The sequence below is a fragment of the Quercus robur genome, chromosome 10 (assembly GCF_932294415.1).
Source record: "Quercus robur chromosome 10, dhQueRobu3.1, whole genome shotgun sequence".
NCBI classification, from domain to species: Eukaryota; Viridiplantae; Streptophyta; class Magnoliopsida; order Fagales; family Fagaceae; genus Quercus; species Quercus robur.
This window is the reverse complement of record NC_065543.1, coordinates 40,911,833-40,935,107: the sequence shown is the minus strand read 5'-3', so window position 1 is coordinate 40,935,107 and position 23,275 is coordinate 40,911,833. Positions and strand designations below refer to the sequence as shown.

At 34.7% G+C, this 23,275-nt stretch overlaps 1 protein-coding gene, 1 non-coding gene and 1 pseudogene across 2 annotated transcripts; 2 read left to right on the top strand and 1 right to left on the bottom strand.

The window, feature by feature from the left end:
• Positions 1–6,286: 6,286 nt before the first annotated feature.
• LOC126702785 (pentatricopeptide repeat-containing protein At1g74600, chloroplastic) lies at positions 6,287–11,561 on the bottom strand. Its single transcript, XM_050401640.1, has 3 exons — positions 8,707–11,561; positions 8,020–8,221; positions 6,287–6,739 (listed from the first exon to the last, which is right to left on the bottom strand). Exon 1 carries the CDS (start codon positions 11,405–11,407, stop codon positions 8,726–8,728), a length of 2,682 nt encoding a protein of 893 aa, XP_050257597.1. The 5' UTR covers positions 11,408–11,561; the 3' UTR covers positions 6,287–6,739; positions 8,020–8,221; positions 8,707–8,725.
• TRNAL-CAG (transfer RNA leucine (anticodon CAG)) lies at positions 11,544–11,624 on the top strand. The gene has a single exon. It is a non-coding gene; the product is annotated as a tRNA-Leu (tRNA).
• An 8,913-nt stretch (positions 11,625–20,537) lies between these two features.
• Positions 20,538–21,874, top strand: LOC126702294 (glutathione S-transferase U10-like; annotated as a pseudogene).
• Positions 21,875–23,275: the final 1,401 nt, after the last annotated feature.

Sequence of the window (23,275 nt, the reverse complement as noted above, 5' to 3'; positions counted from 1 at the left end):
CTTTTTCTCCCTTTCTTTCTATTTACGTTAGTCGTGTCTATGGCACCTAAGCGTAAATCCTACTCCTGCTCGGAACCCTCTTCATTCCGGTGCTTCTTCATCCTCTGATTCTACTTTGTCTCATATTCGGTTTCGTGATGATGATGCCTTCAAGGCATTCTTGGAGAACTTTTTTAGACGAGGCATTCATTCGGAACGCCAAATCATTTTGTCGGACTTTACCGACACCAACCTTCCTACTGTCATTCACAGTAGAGGATGGGAGTCACTGTGTGATGTCCCGGTCACCTGTCCTCTCATGCTTATCTAGGAGTTTTACTCCAACATGCACGAGATTGATCGTTCAGTACCTCTTTTCTTACCTCGCGTTCGAGGTACGTGCATTCCTATCACACCGCAACTTGTTGCGGATGTGCTTCGGGTCCCTAGGATAGAGTTTCCTGACTATCTTAGTTGTGAGCATCTAAGGACTGTGTCTAGGGATGAGCTCATGCCTGCTTTCTGTGAGCGCCCTTCTGTTTGGGGTGAGAGTCAGTTTACACCATGTAGATCTTTTGCTAAAGGTCCTAGATTCATAAACATGTTGATGACCTTTGTTTTGTATCCACTCTCTCACTATAACTCCATTACAGAGCTTCGTACTCGATTTTGTTATCTCTTCTTAAGCATCTTATTATAGATTTTCCTTCTCATTTCATTCTTTCTATTATAGATGTTCATCTAAATTCGGCGTCCCATGATAAGCTCATCTTTCCTTCCGCTATCATGAGGATCTTATGCCATTTTTCCGTTCCTTTTCCCTTTTCCAACCATTTCACTGTCATGTGTGCCATAGATTACGCTATCGTTAAACGTAGTGAGGCCCAGTTTCGGTCACGGCTGTCGGATTCAGTAGCTCCTCCTTCCCGTTCAGCTCCATCTCGTTCTGCTCCATCCATGTCCGCTCATTCCTCTTCTTCGAGCGATGTGACGTTAGGAGACATCATGGCGCAGCTACAGCGCATGGATGCTCGCCTAGATACACTCTCTATGGAGTTGTATCAAGTGAACATTCATGTCGGTCATATTGCACGGCGACAGGCGTCCATAGGTGGTTTTGCTCTTGAGACTACTCCTTCACCGCCTTCTTCCGTGGCTTCTGATTTTGAGGATAAGGATGATGATGATGGTGGATGACGATGATGTTTCAGATGATGTTAATGGAGATGCTAGCTCTACCGATGAGATGTCTACTTGACACTCTTACCCTTTGTCACTCGTGACAAAAATGGGGGGTAATTTTGGATATGAGAGTAGTCATTCTTAGGGAGAGAGTTAGTATAGGACCATTTTGTTAGGGGCAGTGTTGATATGTTTTAAGGGATGTAGTGAGGATAGTATGTATTTTTTCTTTTCTTTCTTTTTAGATACATTATTCTTGTACATGAGGTCTTGTGACCATTTATAGACATACATTGTACTTTACTCCTATTTATATTGATGTATGTTTTTCTTTCACCTATTCCTTCATATGTTGTTTCTCTTCTTCCTTTATACACATTCTTCTTATTACTTATATGCAATCTATTATTTCTGTTTCACACAAAGATGCCTTGATGAGTTTTGTTTAAAGTGTTTCAGAAATACAGGTTGTCAAAGTCTACTTGTCATAAACTCTCTTCTTGCAAAGTTTTTCAAGAGTTTGTGATAGGATAAATTTTATTGTATTCAACAAGTGAATATGAGTTGAGTGATTTATAATTTCTCTCATATGCTCATTTGTTTGTTGTGGTTTTGTCACAGATTGCTAAAGGGGGAGATTGTTAGGACATATGTGTTTCACTTGTTAGGAACATATGTTACTACTTTATGTAATTGACTTATCTTTTGACAAAACGCACTTTACTTGTATTTGGATAGATTTAGGATGTGTTTAAATACTTCAAGAAACTATGTTTCAAGATCAAGTGTTGAAATCTTCAAGTCTGTCCAAGAAAACAAGCTAATAGTGCAGATTCATTAAAACTCGACAGTTGGCTCGACAGCTGCATCTATCGAGCTTAAGAAAGCTGTTCAAAGCCCTGTGTGCTCGGCACCTGCACGACAGCTTCTCGACACCTTTTATCTGTCGAGGTTTAAGGATTTCAGAATTCTGATATGATTTCTTGGGATCCGTGAAAGCTGTTCAAAGCCCTGTGTGCTCGGCACCTGCACGACAGCTTCTCGACACCTTTTATCTGTCGAGGTTTAAGGATTTCAGAATTCTGATATGATTTCTTGGGATCCGTGAATATGTCTTTGGGTTTTCTTTTCTGCTAACCCTAGACATATAAAAGGATTGTTTTAAGGGCCGTCAAATAGTTCACAAGTTGCACAAGTATTGAGCAAACTCTGTTCAAGCAAATTGTGATCGGAGACGAAGTTCTTGCCCTAGTTCATCTCTTTCTCTTGAAGAAGTTGCTGTGTATGTACACCGTAGGGTTTTGTGACCAAGCATCTTCTTGATCTTTATGGTATGGATGAACTGGAAAACTTTACAACCAACAATCTTCTTAGTTGGTGATTGAAGTCGCGTACTGGGATCCGCACAATTAGTTAGTCACGTACTTGGGAGTCGTGCATCAGAAAGGGAAATTGTTACTACAGAACAAATTCAATTGGGTATTGGGGTATGGGTTCAACTGTAGGTTGGTAAGGTACTTGGGATTCCTTTACTTGTAACCGCTTGTTGTGATAATAGTGGAGTTTCGGGAGTGGTGACTTGAAAATCACCCGGTGGGGTTTTTGCCGTTAGGTTTTCCCTATTCGTAAACAAATCACCGTGTTATTTATTTTCTGCTGCATAATTAGTTTATTGGTGATTTGTTTGTGCTACCACGCGTTTGCATGATAAATTGATTAATTAATAACTTGACTAATTAATTAATTAATTTCTATCACAAGGGGTCATTCAAATTGTGATCGGAGACGAAGTTCTTTCCCTAGTTCATCTCTTTCTCTTGAAGAAGTTGCTGTGTATGTGCACCGTAGGGTTTTGTGACCAAGCATCTTCTTGATCTTTATCGTGTGGATGAACTGAAGAACTTTGCAACTAACAATCTTCTTAGTTGGTGATTGAAGTCGCGTACTAGGATCCGCACAATTGGTTAGTTACGTACTTGGGAGTCGTGCATCAGAAAGGGAAATTGTCACTACAGAACAAGTCCAATTGGGTATTGGGGTATGGGTTCAACTATAGGTTGGTAAGGTACTTGGGATTCCTTTACTTGTAATCGCTTGTTGTGATAATAGTGGAGTTTCGGGAGTGGTGACTTGAAAATCACCCGGTGGGGTTTTTGCCGTTAGGTTTTCCCTATTCGTAAACAAATCACCGTGTTATTTATTTTCTGCTGCATAATTAGTTTATTGGTGATTTGTTTGTACTACCACGCGTTTGCATGATAAATTGATTAATTAATAACTTGACTAATTAATTAATTAATTTCTATCACAAGAGGTCATTCAGTTTGTGGCCTATCATAGCATATTTACTTAACTAAATAACATTAAAATTTATATACATCTTCAAAGAAAAAAGTTATATTTTTATTTTTCTCAAAACGTAAAATGAAAAAGATTCATCTACATGTTATCTGTAGAGGAAATTGAAGTCAACGACATTTCAAATGATAACCATTTTGCATTTAAAGTTTTCTATATCATGGTTGGTATATATACATGTATGTGAAAGAATTAAGTATGTCATCTTTATCCTTATCTCTAGCATAACATATAGAGTTTGTTCTTATCATGTAAACCATGTTATCAGGTAGAGAGAAGAGAAGAGATCCGTATATTAAATATTTTTTTTAAAAAGAACTCTTTCATGATTTTTAGATTGAGACATAATTATCAATTAAGGGAATGGATATTATTGTAGAGAGTGCAGGTGTGAAGCCGAAATTCTATTCACCCTAGAACTCATAACTCATAAATCAAATAAATCTCCAATTGCTAGTCAAATAAATCAAAAGTGAGAGGACATGTTAACGATAACTATGAAGAACTCAAAAAAATATTAGTAGTAATTGTATGGCATTAGGACATAAAAGGTAGGATATTGTGATACACATCACGTTAAATATTTAATTTAATTTTTTAATATTTAGTTTAATTATATGATTTCAATTGTTATAAAAAGTTGATAAGAAGTTGTTTCCATTTAAAAAAATAATTTTAAGTTTGGAAGAAGTTGATATAAGCCAAAAAAAAAAAAAAAAAAAATTATTTAAAATCAAATACCATAATTAATTACAAATTTTTTTTTTTTTTCTGTTATACCGTAAAAATCAAGTTGTTATTTGTTAATGTTATTAGCTTCTCTTTTTTCTTTTTCTTTTTTTTTTTTAATCCAAACAATTTGACATTTATCCCAAAAAAAAAAAATTACAACAAAATATATTTGGAAAAACCGTGTGTATCCCAATGAAATTGGTTTTTTTATTTATTTATTTTTATTTTTTATTTTTTTAATTCATGGGATTAGCTATACTTCTATATCACAACTACACATTTTAATAGTTTATGCTTTAGATTTTTTTTTTTCTTTCTATCCTATTATTTTTGGCTTTGTTGATAATATTTAGATAGACACACTTGAAGGTTTTAGCTGTATGGCACCAACCAACTAAATTTACCTCTCAAAAGAAAAAAACCAACTAAATAGGTGTAGTGTAGTACAAAAAAATAAGAAAGTTGCTACTTTTCTTTAATAATACACCATATGTAAAAAAAAAAAATAATAATAATAATAATAATTAGATGTAGAATTTGGATTATAATACACTACACTTAAAAAATAAGGATTAGATGGATTAGATGAAGAATTTGGATTGTAATCAAATTAAGATTTTTATCAACTTAGAAATTATAGGAAAATAAAAATTATATATATATTTTTAAAATCTAATAAAATTTCTGCAATTTGGTGAAGTCACTTGGCGCAATTACGGCTTCTAAGCCCAACTTTTATTATATAGTATATGATATGTGTGTGTGTGTGAGAAAATATTTAATTGATTAGAATGTTTATCAATAATTTTTAAAAACTATGTAAGATTTTGTTTTGGAGAAAAATAATATTGAGGTGTAAAATTAAAAATAATAACTAAAGGATAAAAAGGTAAAATACAAAAATATCCTCGAGCTTTGGACTAATACCATATACTACTAAGACTTTTCAAAAATATAAAATATGCTTCCTAAGCACAAACAGCACTTAAGGCATGTTTGTTACATTGAAAACAAGTAGAATTACAAAGAATACAATAAGCTGTAATGAAATAACTTTAGATGAATAGAACCCTGAATTTGTATTTCATAGTGTCGATCTCACTTATCATTCAATTATGTATAATTAAAATAATCTAATAATTAACACCATTATCATTTGTTCAAAATTGGTATCTATAATAACATTTTTTTTAGTAGAGTTTTATTTTTTGGTGTCTGCTATTAATAATAATTCTTTTATCATTAAATCAAGACACCAATTGGTTTTTGGTGTAAGTAGAAATTGAGTCCCAGATCTCTTATTCAATTATCAAAGACTTTACTACCAACTTAAATAAAATGATGAAATATATTAGAAAGAAAAAAAGAAAAAAGAAAAAGAAAAAGAAGAAGCTTGATTTAGGGGCCAGAGGGTACCTTACGTTTAGGTTAAAGAGGAATCAAATTTGGGTCCGGTTAGCTGGATACATTGTAGGTGCTTTACCCAGTTCATTTTGGACCCATTCCAGGTCTCAGGCCCACAATTAAACTCAAAATATACATACACAGCCCAACCCAAAAACCCAAAAACAAAATACAAGAAATAAAAAACCATGCAAAGACAAAGCCCAATCTGAAACCTGAGAAGCTCATTCAAATAAAAATACAGCCAGCCCATAACACCACCTACCCACGGTCCAAACCCAAAAATAAAATCATTAAGAGCCATGTCCAAGCCCAAATCAAATTAATTCATAACCCCAAAAACAAAGCCCAAGAGCTCATAAACTTCACATTAATTCCAACAACTTTCATTAAATTACTTTTTGACCCCAAAACTTCCTTTAAATTGTACAAAGACTACTAACCTTTCAGAAATGTTATTGTAACCCATAAACTTTCAACAGTTGCACATAAGCCCCAATATCACAAAAATCATTGTTTCAACTTTCAGTTCCTTTAAATTGTACAAAAACTTGTGTTGCTGCATGCTCGTGTTAGGATTTCTTGTTTGCAGTGCAAGTTTGGTTTGCTAGTTTCTTTTATCACTAGGTGATTGGTCAATAAGGGTCATTGAATGCTGATGCCTCTGGAGGCACACCCTTCATAACAAACTGGCAAAATACTGCATGTATAATGTCTGTACAAATTACAATGAAAAATGAACAACCAATATCCAAACATTTGGTGCTATTTTTCTTTCAAGCAAAGGCCCGTTGTAATTGTAATTTAGCCAAAATAATAGAAAACTTATCACCCAAAAAAAGGGTCTGCTCCCTTCTGTATATGATATGCAATCACAGATTACACCCATGTCATTCTACACATCCTCAACTGTGCGGTCAGTGTCCACTCGGCCTTCAGCTCATTTTTTCTTATATCCGAAGCTAAGAGCAACTACAGGCTGGAAAGAGAATACTAAACCCTGGCAAATATCCTTGAATAGCATGTCACCTTTCGATCTTTGCATTGTTTCATCAATGGAACATGATAGATATCCACATTCAGACTACAAAGCAGTTCAAAAAAGAAAGCAAAATTAAATGTTTGAAGTGGAGACAGTTCAAGTACGGAATTGGATTGGATAGGAAAAACAGTTGGGAATGATCTCAATGCTCATGCAGAAGAAAGACGAAAAACTTACATGTTATATAACTCATCTACTATCATATATATATATATATATATATATATATATTTTTTTTTTTGATAGGTAATAAAACTTTTATTCAAAAATGCTGAGCATCATCATGTTCACGATGGTGAACATTCTGATAAAAAAAAATACAGCAGGTTCAAAAACTTAATATAATAGTGTAAGAATTCAGAAATGGAAATACAATTCGTAAAACCCCAAACACGCGCTCACTAAAACAAACTCATCTACTATCATATGGAATCCCAATAAAAAAACATACATTCATTTGAAGAAAATATGTACAAACTTTTGGGCATGACCTCTTTCCCACAGCCTTCCCCAGTCGCCCATCTTTCACCCTGCCCTCACAACTCAAAACTAATAGTAATAGAAGGAAAAACAAACAGCTGATAAAGTAAATCTCTGATTGCATATGACAGGGAATTGAAAAAATGCAAAGCAGTGTGATAAAATTCAGCCATATTAACAAGTATAAGAGCATTTAAATCAATGTGGATTTGGAATGAAGATATGAAGATCAGGTACGTTGTGGAAAAGTCCAACAGTAAGACATATTGTAGCATTGGTAATTATTCTTGTTGATGCAAATTTCTCTCTCTATGCATATACAGCCATAGTATTTACTAAAATTATCATAGTTAGTTGATTTTGGGATGTGGCCACCAATATCATGATTCATGACCATGATGTAAAATGTCAACCAACCAAATAACAAGCTCATTCCTCAAATTGTTATAGCATTGGGTTGAATGCATTATTTAGAAAGTTTGGTGATGTTATTTTGCAGTATCATGTATATGAAGAGCCATAGAAAAACAAATAAATATATTACCAAATTATAACACAGACAAAATTTAGCACCATTGTTCCTGCAGCCTCATCTGAACTATTCTTTTGATTGGTAAGTTATTTGGGTCCTTTCCTTTGTAGTCATTAGTAATTACATAAAGTTCAGTACAAAAAAATATTACAAACATCAAAGAAGGTAGATTGAGGAAGAGTAGACAATCTGAGATAAGGACCCATGCATGCATAGGATATGCTCATGTCCCCAAGTAATAAACATAGACCACCTTGCATATTTTCATGTGAAGAGAGTTAAAGAAGCATGAATACAATGGATGACTTACATATGTTCAGAGTCTGAAAAGTTTCCATTAGCCTGAGTTATCTGTGTTGCCCTCTTTACTGGACTAAAAGAATGTAGGTTTTATCACCCTGTATTTATATGAAGTGTCCAAACTCTTGAATTTTTGAACAGGTCACCACCAGATCTGCCTGATTTACTCTGAAACTTCAATACCACTCTTGGTGAAATGTAGACTAGTTATTCTGCAAGGAAGTGCAGCGATACAAATCAGCAAATTTATGTACAGAGAATGCTTCTACTTTTGATTGGTAAAGCTGGCCTTCACACTAGAAGATATTCTAGTGGTATTTTAACTTAATAATTTACTTGAATAATGCAATAAGATAATGTAGATGCCTGTAGGCTGTAAACTGGAAAGCTTAAAACAAAAAGAAGACTGAGAACATAAGAGGTAAAACCCCATCCAACACTGTGAAGTTAGAAACTATAAATGCAAAACCAAGAGAAAATTGAAAAGCAATATGAAAGGCCATAAAATTTGTCTAAACAGAATGTACTATTGGGCATAGCATTGTCTTCCCATTAATTAAAGTCCTTCCACGTTGGTTTGCTTACTCTTCAGACATCTATCAACTTTCCTTGTTCCACAACTCCAAAGGGGCATTATATGAGAACACCACACAGACACGAAACCAAATGTTCACAATCATAAGTTATCGAGACTCACCATTCATATTGCAACTGTGTCACACAAAGCTCCAACCAGGTTCCTTTGTCACTCCAGTTCCCTTCATCAGGCTTCTAATCTTCAGGACATCTTCCCATTGGCCCATATCTGCACAAATGTTTGACAAGGAAACATAAACTCCAGCATCACATGGCTCCAACTCCATAACCTTTTTGGCTGCTATCTTTCCAAGCTCAATATCTCCATGTACTTTGCAAGCAGCCAGCAGGGTTCCCCAAACCAAAGCATCAGGTTTGACAGGCATATTGTTAATGAACTGTTCAGCTTCTTTCAGTCTCCCTGACCGACCAAGAAGATCAACCATACAGGCATAATGACGATAACCAGGCTCAATTCCATAGTCTTTGGCCATTGAATTAAGATGGATATAGGCTTCTTCAACCAATCCATTATGGCTACAAGCAGACAAAACCCCAACAAAAGTCACTGAATCTGGTTTAATTCCTTCTTTCCTCATAAGCTCATAGACACTCAAAGCCTCAGCACCCTTCCCATGTTGAGCATAGCTGACAATCATGGTTGTCCAACCTATCAAATCAGGATTCTCTATGTGATCAAATGCTTTGCGACAATCTCCTAAGCTTCCAGATTTTGAGTACATAGTCATCAGTGAACTGCCAACAGAAACATCTGAATCTAAGCCCAACTTTGTAATATAGGCATGCAGTTGAGTCCCAATGCCTGATCTATTCAAAAGTGCAACCGCCCCCAGCACTGATGAAACTGTGAAACAGTCAATGGTGAAATCAGCCATCAGCATATCACAGAACAGCATAAGGGCCTTTTCAATGTACCCATTTTGGGCATACCCTGAAACCAAAGATGACCACACAACCTGATCTTTTTCAGGAAGCATATCAAACACTCTACTTGCCAATTCTAGGGAGCCGCATTTTGAGTACATACCCACAAGTGCACCACCAACAACTATATCTTTGCCAACTCCAAAACGGAGCGCATAACCATGAAGTTCTTTACCCTTTCGTATAGAACGAAGAGCAGAACATGCAGTTAGAGTTGCAGTTAAGGTCATCTGATCAGGTATTATTTCTTCAAGCAACATTTCTCTAAATAACTGAATAGCTTGATCTGAACAGCCATGTTCTGCAAAACCGGCAATCATTGAAGCCCATGAAACATTGTCTTTCTCAAGGATTTGCTCAAAAACTTTGTATGATTGCTCCAAACTACCACACTTTGAGTACATAGTGAAAAGCGAACAACCCACAGAAACATCAGGTACTAAACTAGTTTTAAGAGCGTAACAGTGGATCTGTCTTCCTAAATATAAACAACCTATAATGCTCAAGAGACTAGAAGTACAAAACTTATCTGGTCTCACACTTTCTTGTAACATCCTCTGGAACATTTCAATTGCTCCCCTAAAGTTTTGATTCTGAGTGAAAGCAGATATCATTGCAGCACATGTACCCAGATTCTTTATATTTCCCACCTCTTTAAAGACCAACTCAGATAGATCAAGAGATCCTATTTTTGAATACATATTAATCAAAGCAGCCCCCACTGCTGCATCCAAATAGTACCCAGTTTTTAATATCCAGGAATGGATTTGGATTGCCTCTTCAATCATGGCTCGTTTAGCACATGCAGTTAGTACACTAGTAACAGTGTACTTATTTATTTCCACTTCCAGCTCTCTCATATATTTGAAAAACTTGAGGGCAGAAGTAGAATCATCCTTCTGCACAAAACCAGAGATAACTGTAGTCCAAGAAACGACATTGCGTGATGGCATCCGAGAGAATTCCTTAACAGCTTCTTCCATATCTCCACACTTGGCATACAAGTCAACAATAGCAGTTCCCACAAAGACATCTCCAGCACCACATTTAATCACCCACCCTTGAACTCCTTTTCCAATATCAAGTTCTTCAAGTGCTGCACAGGCAGTTAAAATGCTTGAAAATGTAAAACTATTTGGCTGAAAAGGCCCACAACACATTTGGCGAAAAAGACCCAAGGCAACTGAGTTCTCTCCATTTCTAACAGCCCCAGAGATAATAGCATTCCAACAGACCACATTCTCACATGAAACATCATGAAACACCCTTAAGGCATCCTTGAAGTTACAATGTTTTGCAAACAAATCTATCATTCCCGCCCGAATATAACCATTCGAAAAGAATCCATTTTTCATGGAAAGCGAATAAACGTGCGTACCAAGCATGGGAGCCTGCAAAGCAGTACAAGCAGAAAGAACAATCCCACAGGTTATCTCATTGAGCTCGAAACCCAACGAATGCATCCTACAGAAAATCCTCCACGAATCCTCAAATAAATCATTCTGATTGTAACCCAAAATAACGATATTCCAAGAAAAAACATTTGGTTGTGGCAATGTATCAAACAGTTTGAGTGCATCAACCATGGCAGCGGATTTACAATACCAATGGAGTAAAGAATTTGCAGCAAAGATATTAGATTGTAAAGCAGCAGATTTGAGCAAATGGGTATGTATAACTTTTGTATTTCTGATGGTGCATTGTGTGGAATTCCTATTCTCATTGAAGAACTGAAATGGGTCAAAAGGAGTAGTAAGATTCTGTTCATGTTTGGCAAGAAAAGTTGGTGATTTTTCAATAACTGCAAGAGAAGATATGAGTTTTGAAGCCAAAAGTGGGATTTTTGTATGGAAGTTTTGATTGAGGAGAGTGTTCATTTGGATTCATAAAGCAAGAGAGTTAGAGACACAGCATACAGAAGATTTGGTTTGACCGAGCGCGGGACTCAGAGTTTCTGCGTGTCAATCGTAGATTTAAACAAATAGTTTTTCTTGCGACAACTTGCTAAAAACTGTCAAGATGGCCGAGTTGGTCTAAGGCGCCAGTTTCAGGTACTGGTCCGAAAGGGCATGGGTTCGAATCCCATTCTTGACAAATAAAATAATGCTGTTGCTTTTTTATATAAATCTTCAACTTAAGCAAAATTAAATTAGAGACAAAGTTTTTACTAAAATTTTTTTACAACTTGTTGGCCGTTGCTTTTTTAAATCTCCAACTTAAGCAAAATCAAATTAGAGACAAAGTTTTTACTAGATTTTTTTTACAACTTGTTGAGGTCAGTATTTTTTATTGGAATATCATCACTTCATATATAAAAGCAACTATAAATTTTTTCTTCTCATTGGATTTCATTTGTGGTTGTGTTCATAGGCGTTCTTTTGGAATGCATTATGAAGACTGGCACATCACTGAAATCAATTTTATTATGTACCAATTGTATTATGTATCAATTAGAAAATGTTATATTAATAGTTGCAATATATATATATGAAAATTTTTGCGTTGCTAAATTTATTGTTTTATTTATTTATTGTTAAAGTTTAAAAGCTATTGAGTTTTTATTTTGATAGTTACAGTCATGAAGGAGGGGGCAATTGAACATCGGTTCTCCTAGAAAAATAAGAGTAGTCAATACTTCTAAGCTACAACTTACAACTTACAAGACTCTAAGGTGGGATAATATTGTAGACAATTTTTTGATAGATTTTCTTGGAATAATATATTACTGTGATATAGACCCACCACTAACATCGATTATTATTTTTGTTAATGTTTGAAAACTCTCTAACTTTTTATTTTGAGCAATATTTTTTTCATTTCCCCCAACTTACTAAAGTGACAAATTATGTTGGATTAACATCACTTTGATATAGACACATAAGTGACTTTTTTACTAAATATTTTTACAACTTGTTAAGGTCACTATTTTTATTGGAATAACATCACTTCATATATAAGCAACCATAAAATTTATTCTTCTTATTGGATTTCATTAGTAGTTGCGTTTATTGGTGTTCTTTTGGAATGCATTGTGAAACTTGCACATCATTAAAATGAATTTCATTATATACCAATTACAAAAGCTTATATTAATAGTTACAATATATATATATATATATATATATGTGTGAAATTTTTTGTGTTGCTAAATTTATTTTTTTGTTATAGTTTAAAAGCTATTGAGTTTTTATTTTGATAGTTACAGTCCTAGGGGAGGGGGGAGTTGATCATCGTCTCTCCTTGTAAATAGGGGTGGCTGTACATACACTTCAGGGGTTCAAATGAACCCCCTGCCTTGAAAAAAAAAATATTTATATATATAAAATATTGCTTTACTAATTTAATTTACTCTTAAAAATACTTTTTGCACACCCTAGTCACATATCAGCTGATCCCACAATTAAACAACAACTCAGTGTATTATTTATGTATGGATGAGTGTAGTTGTGAGAGTTAATAATTATACAGTGCAAGTGGAGTTGAGTTTTGTCATTTAGTTTAAAATATTTTTATAAAAAAAATGACAAATATATAACCACAATTGCATAAAGACAAAAATATTATACAAAATTAACAAAATAAAATGGCCATACTTACATTGACAATAGATAATGACAACTAATAATAAATTATCATTTTCAAAATATGAAAACTCGTAAAAGGAAATTGTAAAACTTCATATATTTGTGTTTTTTTTTTCTTCGATAACTCAATATATTCAAGTTCTTTTTTTTTTTTTAAAATTAAATTTAAGTTTCTTAATGATCCCCTGGAAAAAATTCTTAGAGTTGCCATTGCTTGTAAATAAGAGTAGTCAATACTTCTAAGCTACAACTTACAAAACTCTAAGATGGAGCAATATTATAGACAATTTTTTGACAAATTTTCTTGGAATAATATATCACTGTGATATAGACCCACCACTAATAGTGATTATTATTTTTGTTAATGTTTCAAAACTCTTGGACTTTTTATTTTGAGCAATTTTTTTTTTTTTTTAATATTCCCCAACTTAGTAAAGTGACAAATTATGTTGGATTAACATCACTTTGATATAGACACATAAGTGACACCACAAACATAAGAGTTTTTTTTTTTTTTTTGGGGGGGGGGGGGGGGGTGGGTTAATGTTTCAAAACTTTTGATTTTTTATTGAAAAATGGCAACACATATTTTTCCTTCTTTCTTGGGATACAAAAAGCAAGAATAAAAACCAAAAATGCACAATAGCAATATACACAAGTACTATACTAAAAATGTATTTGTACAATAGATGCATATACTGATGTGGATGATTACTGGGGTTGGATAGGCAAAATTTGGCCCTTGTGCCATTTTACATGAGCTAATGCTAATGCTCTTAATATACATAATTTAGTTTTTTGTTTTTGTTTTTGCTTTTTTTTTCCCCTTTTCATTTATTAATCTCTAATTCAAAGACTTTTTTTTTTTTTTTTTTACAAGTTTCGAATATAAATCCCCAATCCCACTTTATACTTTATCAATCACAATTTGCAATGTATTTATTGAACTTTTCTTATAAAATAACCAAAATTTAAAATGAAAAATAATTAAACACGTGGCATATTGTGATCGGTGAAGTGTAAAGTGGAACACAAACTAAAGTGAGATAGATAATTTGTATTCACGGTTTTAGTTTGCTGGTTTGCTCCAGGTCCTACATGTGTATAAACAGGTTAGTTAAAAATTTATGGTTGAATTCATGCCTCTTTGTATGGTAAAATATCCTGGCTTATTGATCGATCGGATATATACCGTTGGAGATATTATGCTTACAGATACTGATTGCTTGGTTATCTATAGGGATGCTTTCACTATTCTGTTCTTTATGACGGTATACATGTTTTGCTCTATTCTTCTTATGTATAAAATAGTTGTATGACTATTAAAAAAAAGTTGTATTACTATTAGTCTATTAGGCTATTGATTAATGATGACAAATGTGAATGGCGAAAAATAAAAATGCGACTAGTGACCGACGTAATCTATGACGAAGCATTGTGATTTCTTTATTTGTTTGTTTTTTCCAAGAAAGTTGACTATGTATGTAAGGCTTCCATTGCAATTTGAATCTCAATATCATACACAGAGATGGCGGTAGAAAACAAAGTGATCACTCGTGAGGCTGCATTTCCTCATGAGGCTGCATGGTCCTTTCGTTAGGCTTGTGAAACTGATCCTCGAAATTAAAGATATACAATATGAGTACGTGGAAGAAGATTTGGAGAACAAAAGCTTAGTGCTGCTCAAGTACAACCCTATCCATAAGAAGGTTCTTGTACTTGTTGTTAATGGAAAACCACTTATTGAGTCACTCATCATTCTCGAATATATGGATGAAATCTAGAAGAATGGTCCTCGATTTCTACATGAAGATCCATATAAAAAAGCTCAACTTCGCTTCTGGTGTAGTTTTGTCCATAAATAGGTTTGTGAAAAATTCATGTTTGAATTCATGCCTCTTTGTCTGATAAATATAACCTAATGCTAATGCTCAAGTCTTCTTTTACATGAGCTAATGCTAATGCTCTTAATATACATCATCTAGGCTCACTAGTTAGTTTGGCCTAGTTTTTTTGTTTTTGCTTTTGCTTTTTTTCGTTTTCATTTATTAATCTCTAATTCCAAGACTATTTTTTTTTACTAGTTTAGAATACAAATCCTCAATCCCACTTTATACTTTATCAATCACAACTTGTAATATATTCATTGAACTTTCCTTATAAAATAACCAAACTTCAAAATGGAAAATAATGAAACACATGGCATATTGTGATTGATGAAGTATAAAGTGGAACACAAAATAAAGTGAGATAGATAATTTGTATTCATAGTTTTAGTTTGCGAGCTTGCTCCAAGTCCTACATGTGTATAGTTTACTGCTCAAGTATCTAAAAGTAAGAGAAGTTCTTAGATAGTCTCGGACTACAAGGTCAGCATGTGTACACAAGCTCGAGCATGTGTATGCATGCTTAACTCTCTATGTACGTGTGCCTTAGCTTGTGTACTCATACATGTTCTTTGAAGCCAAAATCAACATATATATATATATATATATATATATTTAATGATTTTCGAAAGCTGAAAGTTAGGAAAAATCATAAAAAATTTAAAAAATGCTTGGAATGCCAAACCGATTGTTGGGACCCTCCCTAAAATCATAGAAGGAATTTAGGAATACAATTTGGGAAAAATAAGGTTATTTGGGCATGTCAGCATGCAGTGCTAACTTTATACTATAAGCAATTGAGGTGGTTGCCTAAGGGTCCAAGAAGAAAAAAGGCCCCCAAATTTTAACTAACATAGTTATTTCTTTCATTGTAAAGTATTAATTAAGTTGAAATATTTGCCAATAAATAAATTACTAATTTTTTATCAAATGAAAAACAAGAAAAAAAAGAGAGAAATGCTAAGTCCATAATATTTTTCACAACACTTTTACAATAAATCCTAAGTAATAGATTGTTATATTGGTAAAATAATAATTTTAGTGGTGTGTTCAAATTAGAATCAGTAACAACTTAACACCTATGATTGGTTGTGAAAAATATTGTGAATTTAGCACTTATCAAAAAAGAAGAAGAAGAAGAAGAAGAAGAAGAAGAAGAAAAAGAGATCGAGCAATGTACCCAAAAAAAAAAAAAAAAAATTCACAACATGTTTCACAATAGTTGAGTTGGCAAACTTTTACTAGTTTTCATCTAGGTCTACCACTAACATTACTCTTTTACTTACCACTATTAATCTACCACATCAACATATGTGAAATTTTTTGTCAATTTCCTCTGTCTATAGACTTTTTAGAAAACAATTCTATGTGGTTCATGTTAATTAATAACAATTTTGGATCTAAAATAAGATAATAAATTTTTAAGTAATATTTAATTTTTTAAAGTTATATTTAAATATATAAAATATCTCAATTTTAGTATTAGACTTAGGCCCCAAAATGCATCAATCTGCCCTTGCCAGAATACATGCAGGCATGCCAGAGAATTGGCAGCATGCATGAGGGGCTGCCATTGGCATGCTAGCATGGCCAAAAGTGGTTATTTGGGCATCCCAACATGCCCAAATATGGTAGCCTCGCGTGCATGCTGCCAAGGCAGGAATGCTATCCACCATGTTCGTAGCAACGACATCTCTGCATGCATGACTACAGCCCGGACTTGGGCTGCCATCGCAATTTACATCAGTCCACGCCACGAGTCGATTAGCGAACCGGCCATCACCGTTCCACATTCGAATGGAGTTGTGTACGCAAATTTCTACTCAAGTATATGACTTTTCTTCTCTCAAATATTTTGCTATTAACGTGTCATTGGTTTATTTGATTAGAACTTTTGTCATGGATTTTAGTGATAATTTGTCTACTTTTTAAAAATTTTAATTTATTAATAATCTGTTTTATCTTAATTATTATATTTAATGACTTGTCATTTAAGTTGAAGATATAGCTAGGACAAGTTGAAAAACTATTGATTAAATTTTTTTTAAGAAAAACGGATGATTCATTAAAAAAAAGAAAAAGAAAAAAAAGAAAAAAAAGAAAAAAGGAAGAAACAATGACTTTTGGCTTTTTTTTTTTTTTTTTTGGTGCTGAGAGTGTGACAGGCTATTGATTAGTGGTGACAAATGTGAATATGTGAATGGCCAAAAATAAAAATGGGACTAGTGACCGATGCAATGATGACTCCAAAAATATTTTTTAGGAGGGTCATTCAAATTCGTGTTGAAGAGGTTGATAAGGAGCTCTTAGTTAATAATTTTTTTTTTTCATCTTGATCATTATGATAATATTGATGAGATCTTTCGTAACCTATGATCCAAAGGAAGAGTTTTTTTAAGTCAACACGAGTTCTTTTAGATAATAAATCTTAGGTAGGAGATAAATCTTGCGGTATATGTGACTTCCTTATCAAAAATTTATTCATAGTATTAGCAAAAGAATTAAAGATAAATTATAAGTTCATTGGGCATATATTTTCTTAGTATAATGAAGATATTAGTTATTATTGCTAAGATTAAATTTTGTAAATTATCTATTCTCTATTACTATAATAAAGTTATTAGTTATTGTTGTTAAGTGAATTTTAATTATTATTACTTAGAATACTCTAATTCATTATTTATTAGTTTTTGTTTTTACTCTTTTCAATTCTTTTATTTAACAATTGAACCAATTGTGACAACTTACAAGTCTTTGTAATTCATTAAGAAGAATTTTGTTGTGTTTTTTACATTACTCTATTAAGAATTCAACACAACAATATAATAATTAAAAAAAATGTCTTCACTTTTCGCCATCTCACGTCCCACTTCCACTACCTCACACTTAATTTTCTTTTAGTGTTTACACTTTACAGCTCATTTAATTGTCTTTTTCTGAGATTTAAGATTAACAAATTACTAATTTTTTTTGTTGGACTTGCTATTTTTTTTCCTGAGATTTTATTAAATTAGTTTGATGTTGGGTTTTTTCTTTTTGTTTAAGAAGGCCCAGATAAATTTTAGTATTAAATTGATTTGTTCTTTGGACTTATTTTAGGGGTTCAAAATTTTATTTTAAGGTATTCAAAACAAATATATTTTAAAATGTTATATGTAAAAACACACACACACACACACACACACACACAAGTTAGGGGGTTCATTTGAACCCCCTGATTCTGAATACCATATGGCGCCGCCACTAGACCGATGTTGTAGGGACACGATTCTCAAACGGCCCAACAATGACGTTGGGCTCGCGCGTGAAGGATCCCTCACAATAAAATTTGTAGAGAGTGGGCTTGAAAGGCTAGCGTTTGGTCACAGAGCGTTGGTCCAAACCGGATTTTATGGAACTTAGATAAGGAAAGGCTTCAGCCTGGATTTCCAAGCCCCACAGCTTTATAACTTGATGGATTGGACTCCTCGGATCAGGTCCGAGGAGCACTTAATGTTTTTCTCCGGTTACCTGGCGGTGGGTTTTTCATGGTGGTGTACATATATTATCCGGGCATTCTCCTCCCTGGAGTTTTTCCCAGGAAGTGAGATGGGGGACCTCCCCCCCCCCCTCTTTCTAATTAGTTTCCCTTTCCTTTTATACTAGCCTACGTTTGTTGTCCCTCGTCCACGTGTAGGGTCAACTTTTCCAGGACTGACATTTGTCCCGTCAATCTAATCCCAGAATTGTTAGGGATGGTTAATAAAGCCTAAAAATCAGGTTCTGTTAGGTGTAAAGTCTTATCAGTGAAGGGTATTAAGGACAACTTCCCTGAGATATTTTAGATCTTCTTACGGATTTGTTCTTATAGTTCTCTTTTACCCCTTTGTCAGGGGAGCTTTAGGCTTGCCGAGGACTAAACCGTCCTCGGCTGCATATCTGGGCCATCCTCGGTCTTATACTTTTAAGCTTGGACCATAACTTTTTTCAGTTTGGGCTTGCGGGCTCCCCACGAGCAAGTGGGCCTGGCCTATAAACTATCGGGCCCCACAGATGTAATCTATGACAAAGCATTGTGATTTTTTGATTGGAAAAGTCTTGTGCCACATAAAGTGGCACAAAAAAAAAAACCACAACTCGCCCATGTGGCGAGTTGTGATTGGTAGAGGGGTGTCTCACCACTACCCTTCCACCAACCACAACTCGCCACTTGGGCAAGTTGTGGCTTTTTCTGTCCCACTTTATGTGGCACTAGAAGAATTCTTCTTTATTTGTTTGTATTTTTGAAGAAAGTTGACTAGAGGTGGTTTTTGGAGAAGGTGACAACTGACAAACAACTATGTATACAAGGCTTCCATTGCAATTTAAGGCCTTGTTTGGATTTTTTTTTTCATCACTCATCACTTATCACTCATCACTCAATTTCCGTCACTCATCACTCATCACTCATTGCTCATCATTCATCACTTAAAATATCCTACCCGTTTGGTTTTTGTTTTCACTCCCCATCACTCAAATATTACTACTGTTTGTGGGACCCACTGCCTGAGCACCATGTCACTGAGTATAGTTAGCTTACCCGCCTCCCTCAACTCTTTTCATTTCATTTTCTTCTCTTCTAGTCACCATTGCCCTGTTACTCTCCCAACACAAACCCAAACCCAAGTAAGATAGAAGATGATCGGTGTAGCAGCGGTGCCGATTGGTGTAGTGGCGGCGCTGATCTCCCACCTCCGATGTGTAGCGGCGTTGATCGGCGCAGATCTCCCACCTTCTCAACCCAGCGCCGATCTCCACGTTTTATCAGTGTTGATTTTTGAAAACCCCAAGGCTTGATTTTTGTGGGTATTGTTCTGTTTGTGCTCTGTTTTTTCTGTTGTTATTCATGCCCCTTTCTTTGTCTCTGTTGCTTGCACTTTGTTGCTTTATTTTTATTTTTATTTTTATTTTTTTTATGGTGATTGTGGTTACCTCTATTGGTGCTTGGCTGAAGAGAAAGCACACAAAAACAAGATTAAGGAGAGAAAAGTTTGTGGGTTTGTGTTTCTGTGTTAGTGTGTATGATCTAACTCATGTGTTTATGGGTTTGATTTTCTAGGTTTGAGAAATCGGTACCCATGTGTTTTTTTTTGATAAAGTATATTTGGTGTTTCTGTGAAGAAGAAAAGAAAGAAAAAGAATGAAGAATAAGAAAAAAATGGCCGTTGGAGTGAGTCTGTGAAGAAGAAAGAAAGAAAGAATAAGAAAGAAGAAGAAAAAGGTGCGCCTGACGTGACTTGCCTCTGGCCGTGGGTCCCATGAATGTGTGTTTAATTACGAAAATGTCATTGGAAACTGAGTTATGGAAATTGAAAACACCTAAAATGTGTTTTCAGTTTCCATAACTCATAACTCAAAAATCATAGAATTGAATGATAGAAACAAAAACTGAAAACAAAATTATTGAAATCCAAACAAGCTTCATAACTTGTTTCCATCATGGGTCCCACCATTTTTGAGTTATGAGTTATGGAAATTAGAAATCCAAACACCCCTAAATCTCAATATCACACATAGAGATGGCGGAGGAAAACAAAGTGAGGCTGCATGGAATATGTGGGCTAGTCCTTTCGTTAGGCTTGTGAAACTGACCCTCGAAATTAAAGGTATACAATATGAGTACGTGGAAGAAGATTTGGTGAACAAAAGTTTAGTGCTGCTCAAGTACAACCCAGTCCATAAGAAGGTTCATGTACTTGTTGTTAATGGAAAACCACTCGTTGAGTCACTCATCATCCTCGAATATATTGATGAAACTTGGAAGAATAGTCCTTGATTTTTACCTGAAAATCCATATAAAAAAGCACAACTTCGCTTCTGGTGTAGCTTTGTCCATGAACAAGTTAGTGAAAAATTCATGTTTGAATTCATGCCTCTTTGTATGGTAAATATAACCTGGCTAATCGATCGGATTTATACTGTTGTAGATATTAAACGGTTTTTATCGTATAAATCTTATATATTCAAGTGTCTCGCTTACAAATAACATTTATTTATTATATTATTAAAGTGACACCAATCGCATACATTTATCAAATCAATTTGTAAATTTATTTAAGTAAAATTTATATTTACTTTTGACATTTTTACATGTATATAAAAAATAACATAGAATATTGCAAGTTGCGATTCATAGGAATTGATTTAATCACGTTGATTTAACTATCAGGACAAGTTATACCCTCATAGTATAGTGTAGAAGATTGTTTGTGTTATATAGTCAAGATGCATGCTTATGCATATGTAAGAACACAAATATTTGTTCAAAAATATATGAATTAGAGCTATAGGAACATAGTAATCAGTGCGGAACACAATGAATAATCTTTCATTTTCAAAAAAAGAACTCAAATCCGATGTTAGTACAGGATTTAATGCTTGTAAGTTATGGTATGCAGGTATTTGAGACCTTGATGTTAGTACTCAAATCTGATGGGGAAGCACAAGAGAAAGCTGTGAAGGTAGTGTCCGAGAGATTAAGCACGCTTGAAGAGGGAATTAAGAATATTTTTCCAGAGGGGATTCAAGTCATTGATCAGAAGAATGTGGGACTCTTGGACCTTGTAATTGTATCTATACTTGGCTCCTGTAAGGCACTGGAAGAATTCCTTGGTTTGAAGCTTATAGACCCAGAGAAGAGCCCCCTTCTATTTTCTTGGCTGTCAGCACTACTTGAGTTACCTGTGGTGAAGGAGGCACCCCTCCTCCTCCCTCATGAAAAGGTGGTGGGGTTTCTCAAATATATGAGAGAGACGGCTCTCAAATCTACTTCAGCTTGACCCTGTAGGCTGTAGTGAAATAAGTGGCAGCAAAGAAGCTGGATGGGTTGTTGGGTTTCACTGACCACTCTTCTATTTCCAGGTTTTTTTTATTTTTTTATTTTTTTTATTTTTTATTTTATTTTTAAACTGGCTGTTCTAAGACATATAGCTACTTAAAAAAATATTGAAACTGAATAGACATATTGGCTTGAAGTACATAAAAAATAGGTGGTAGAACATCCTCCATCCACACTACACACAGCCTAGAAAATTTAAAGCTAATTTAGCCAAACTATGAGCAACTTCGTTGCCATCTCTCTTTGTGTGAGAGTAGAGCAATTTAGAGAAAAAACTAGTAAAAAGACCAGCATCCTTTAACAACAACTCATGCGAAGCCAAACTTGGGTTATCATGTTTCAAAGCCTTCACCACTAACTCAAAATCACCCTTCACAATGACATTGCCTACACCCAATTCTGTCCCGAACTCTAAAGCTCTTATTGCGGCCATTGCTTGAATCTCTGCTACCTGATATGCTTGAGGTAATTGTTGGGCTAGAGCAATAATTACCATCCCCTAATTATTGCTAATTGGTAACACCGATCCTAGATTTATTGTTCTCTACAAAAACGGCTCCATCATAATTTATTTTGAAAGAATCCAGTGGAGGTGGTTTTCAGGTGACTCAAGTTTGCCATGGCTTAGGTGTATGTGCTGGAGAAATGGCCTTGAATTCCTCATAGTGATCCTTGGATACCCAGGATAGTTGGTCTGTGGTGCAGCACTTGGTGTAGTCGAATATGGTTTCGTTGATTCAAGATGGCTCAAGTAATTGTGGCAAACAAATTTGGATTCTTGGCATGCTTGAGCACCCATGCTGTGAGCTGCTTGAAATCTTGGAAATGAGTTTGGCTTCTAAAATCCCATAGTTCGGAATCAGCCCAGACAACATCCAATTTGGTGCAAGTTCATAAAGCATGCAGAGGGTCTTCTGGATAGCCAAGGAACACCGGTCACATGTGGGGTTTGTGATGATGGTACATCGAACCAAATTTTTCTTTGATGGTAAAGTGTTTCAACAATCCCTCCAAACAAAATTTCTGAGTTTATTTGGAGTTTGCAAAGCCCAAACTCCTTTCCACAGGTCTTTGTCATGGTCTTGGTTAAACTCTTGTCTATCCAACTCTGGTTCCTCCTTCAAAAATTTGTATCCTAACTTGCATGTGTACTTCCCATCCTTCGACATTGCCCAAACAATCTTGTCCTTTGATTCCATATGGCTCAAAGGGATTTTTTTGATTGCCGAAGCCTCCTGTGGGGGAGAAAATGCCATCAACCATGTTTGTGTCCCAACTTCTAGTCTCGGCATTAATTAAAGAGTCCACTGTTACTTCTCCAATTGATTCTAGCATTAGGGATTGAATCACAGTTGGGTGTTTAATTGGGAGCCAGTGGTGCTGCCAAACCTTAATAGATTTTCCATTGCCTACCTGCCA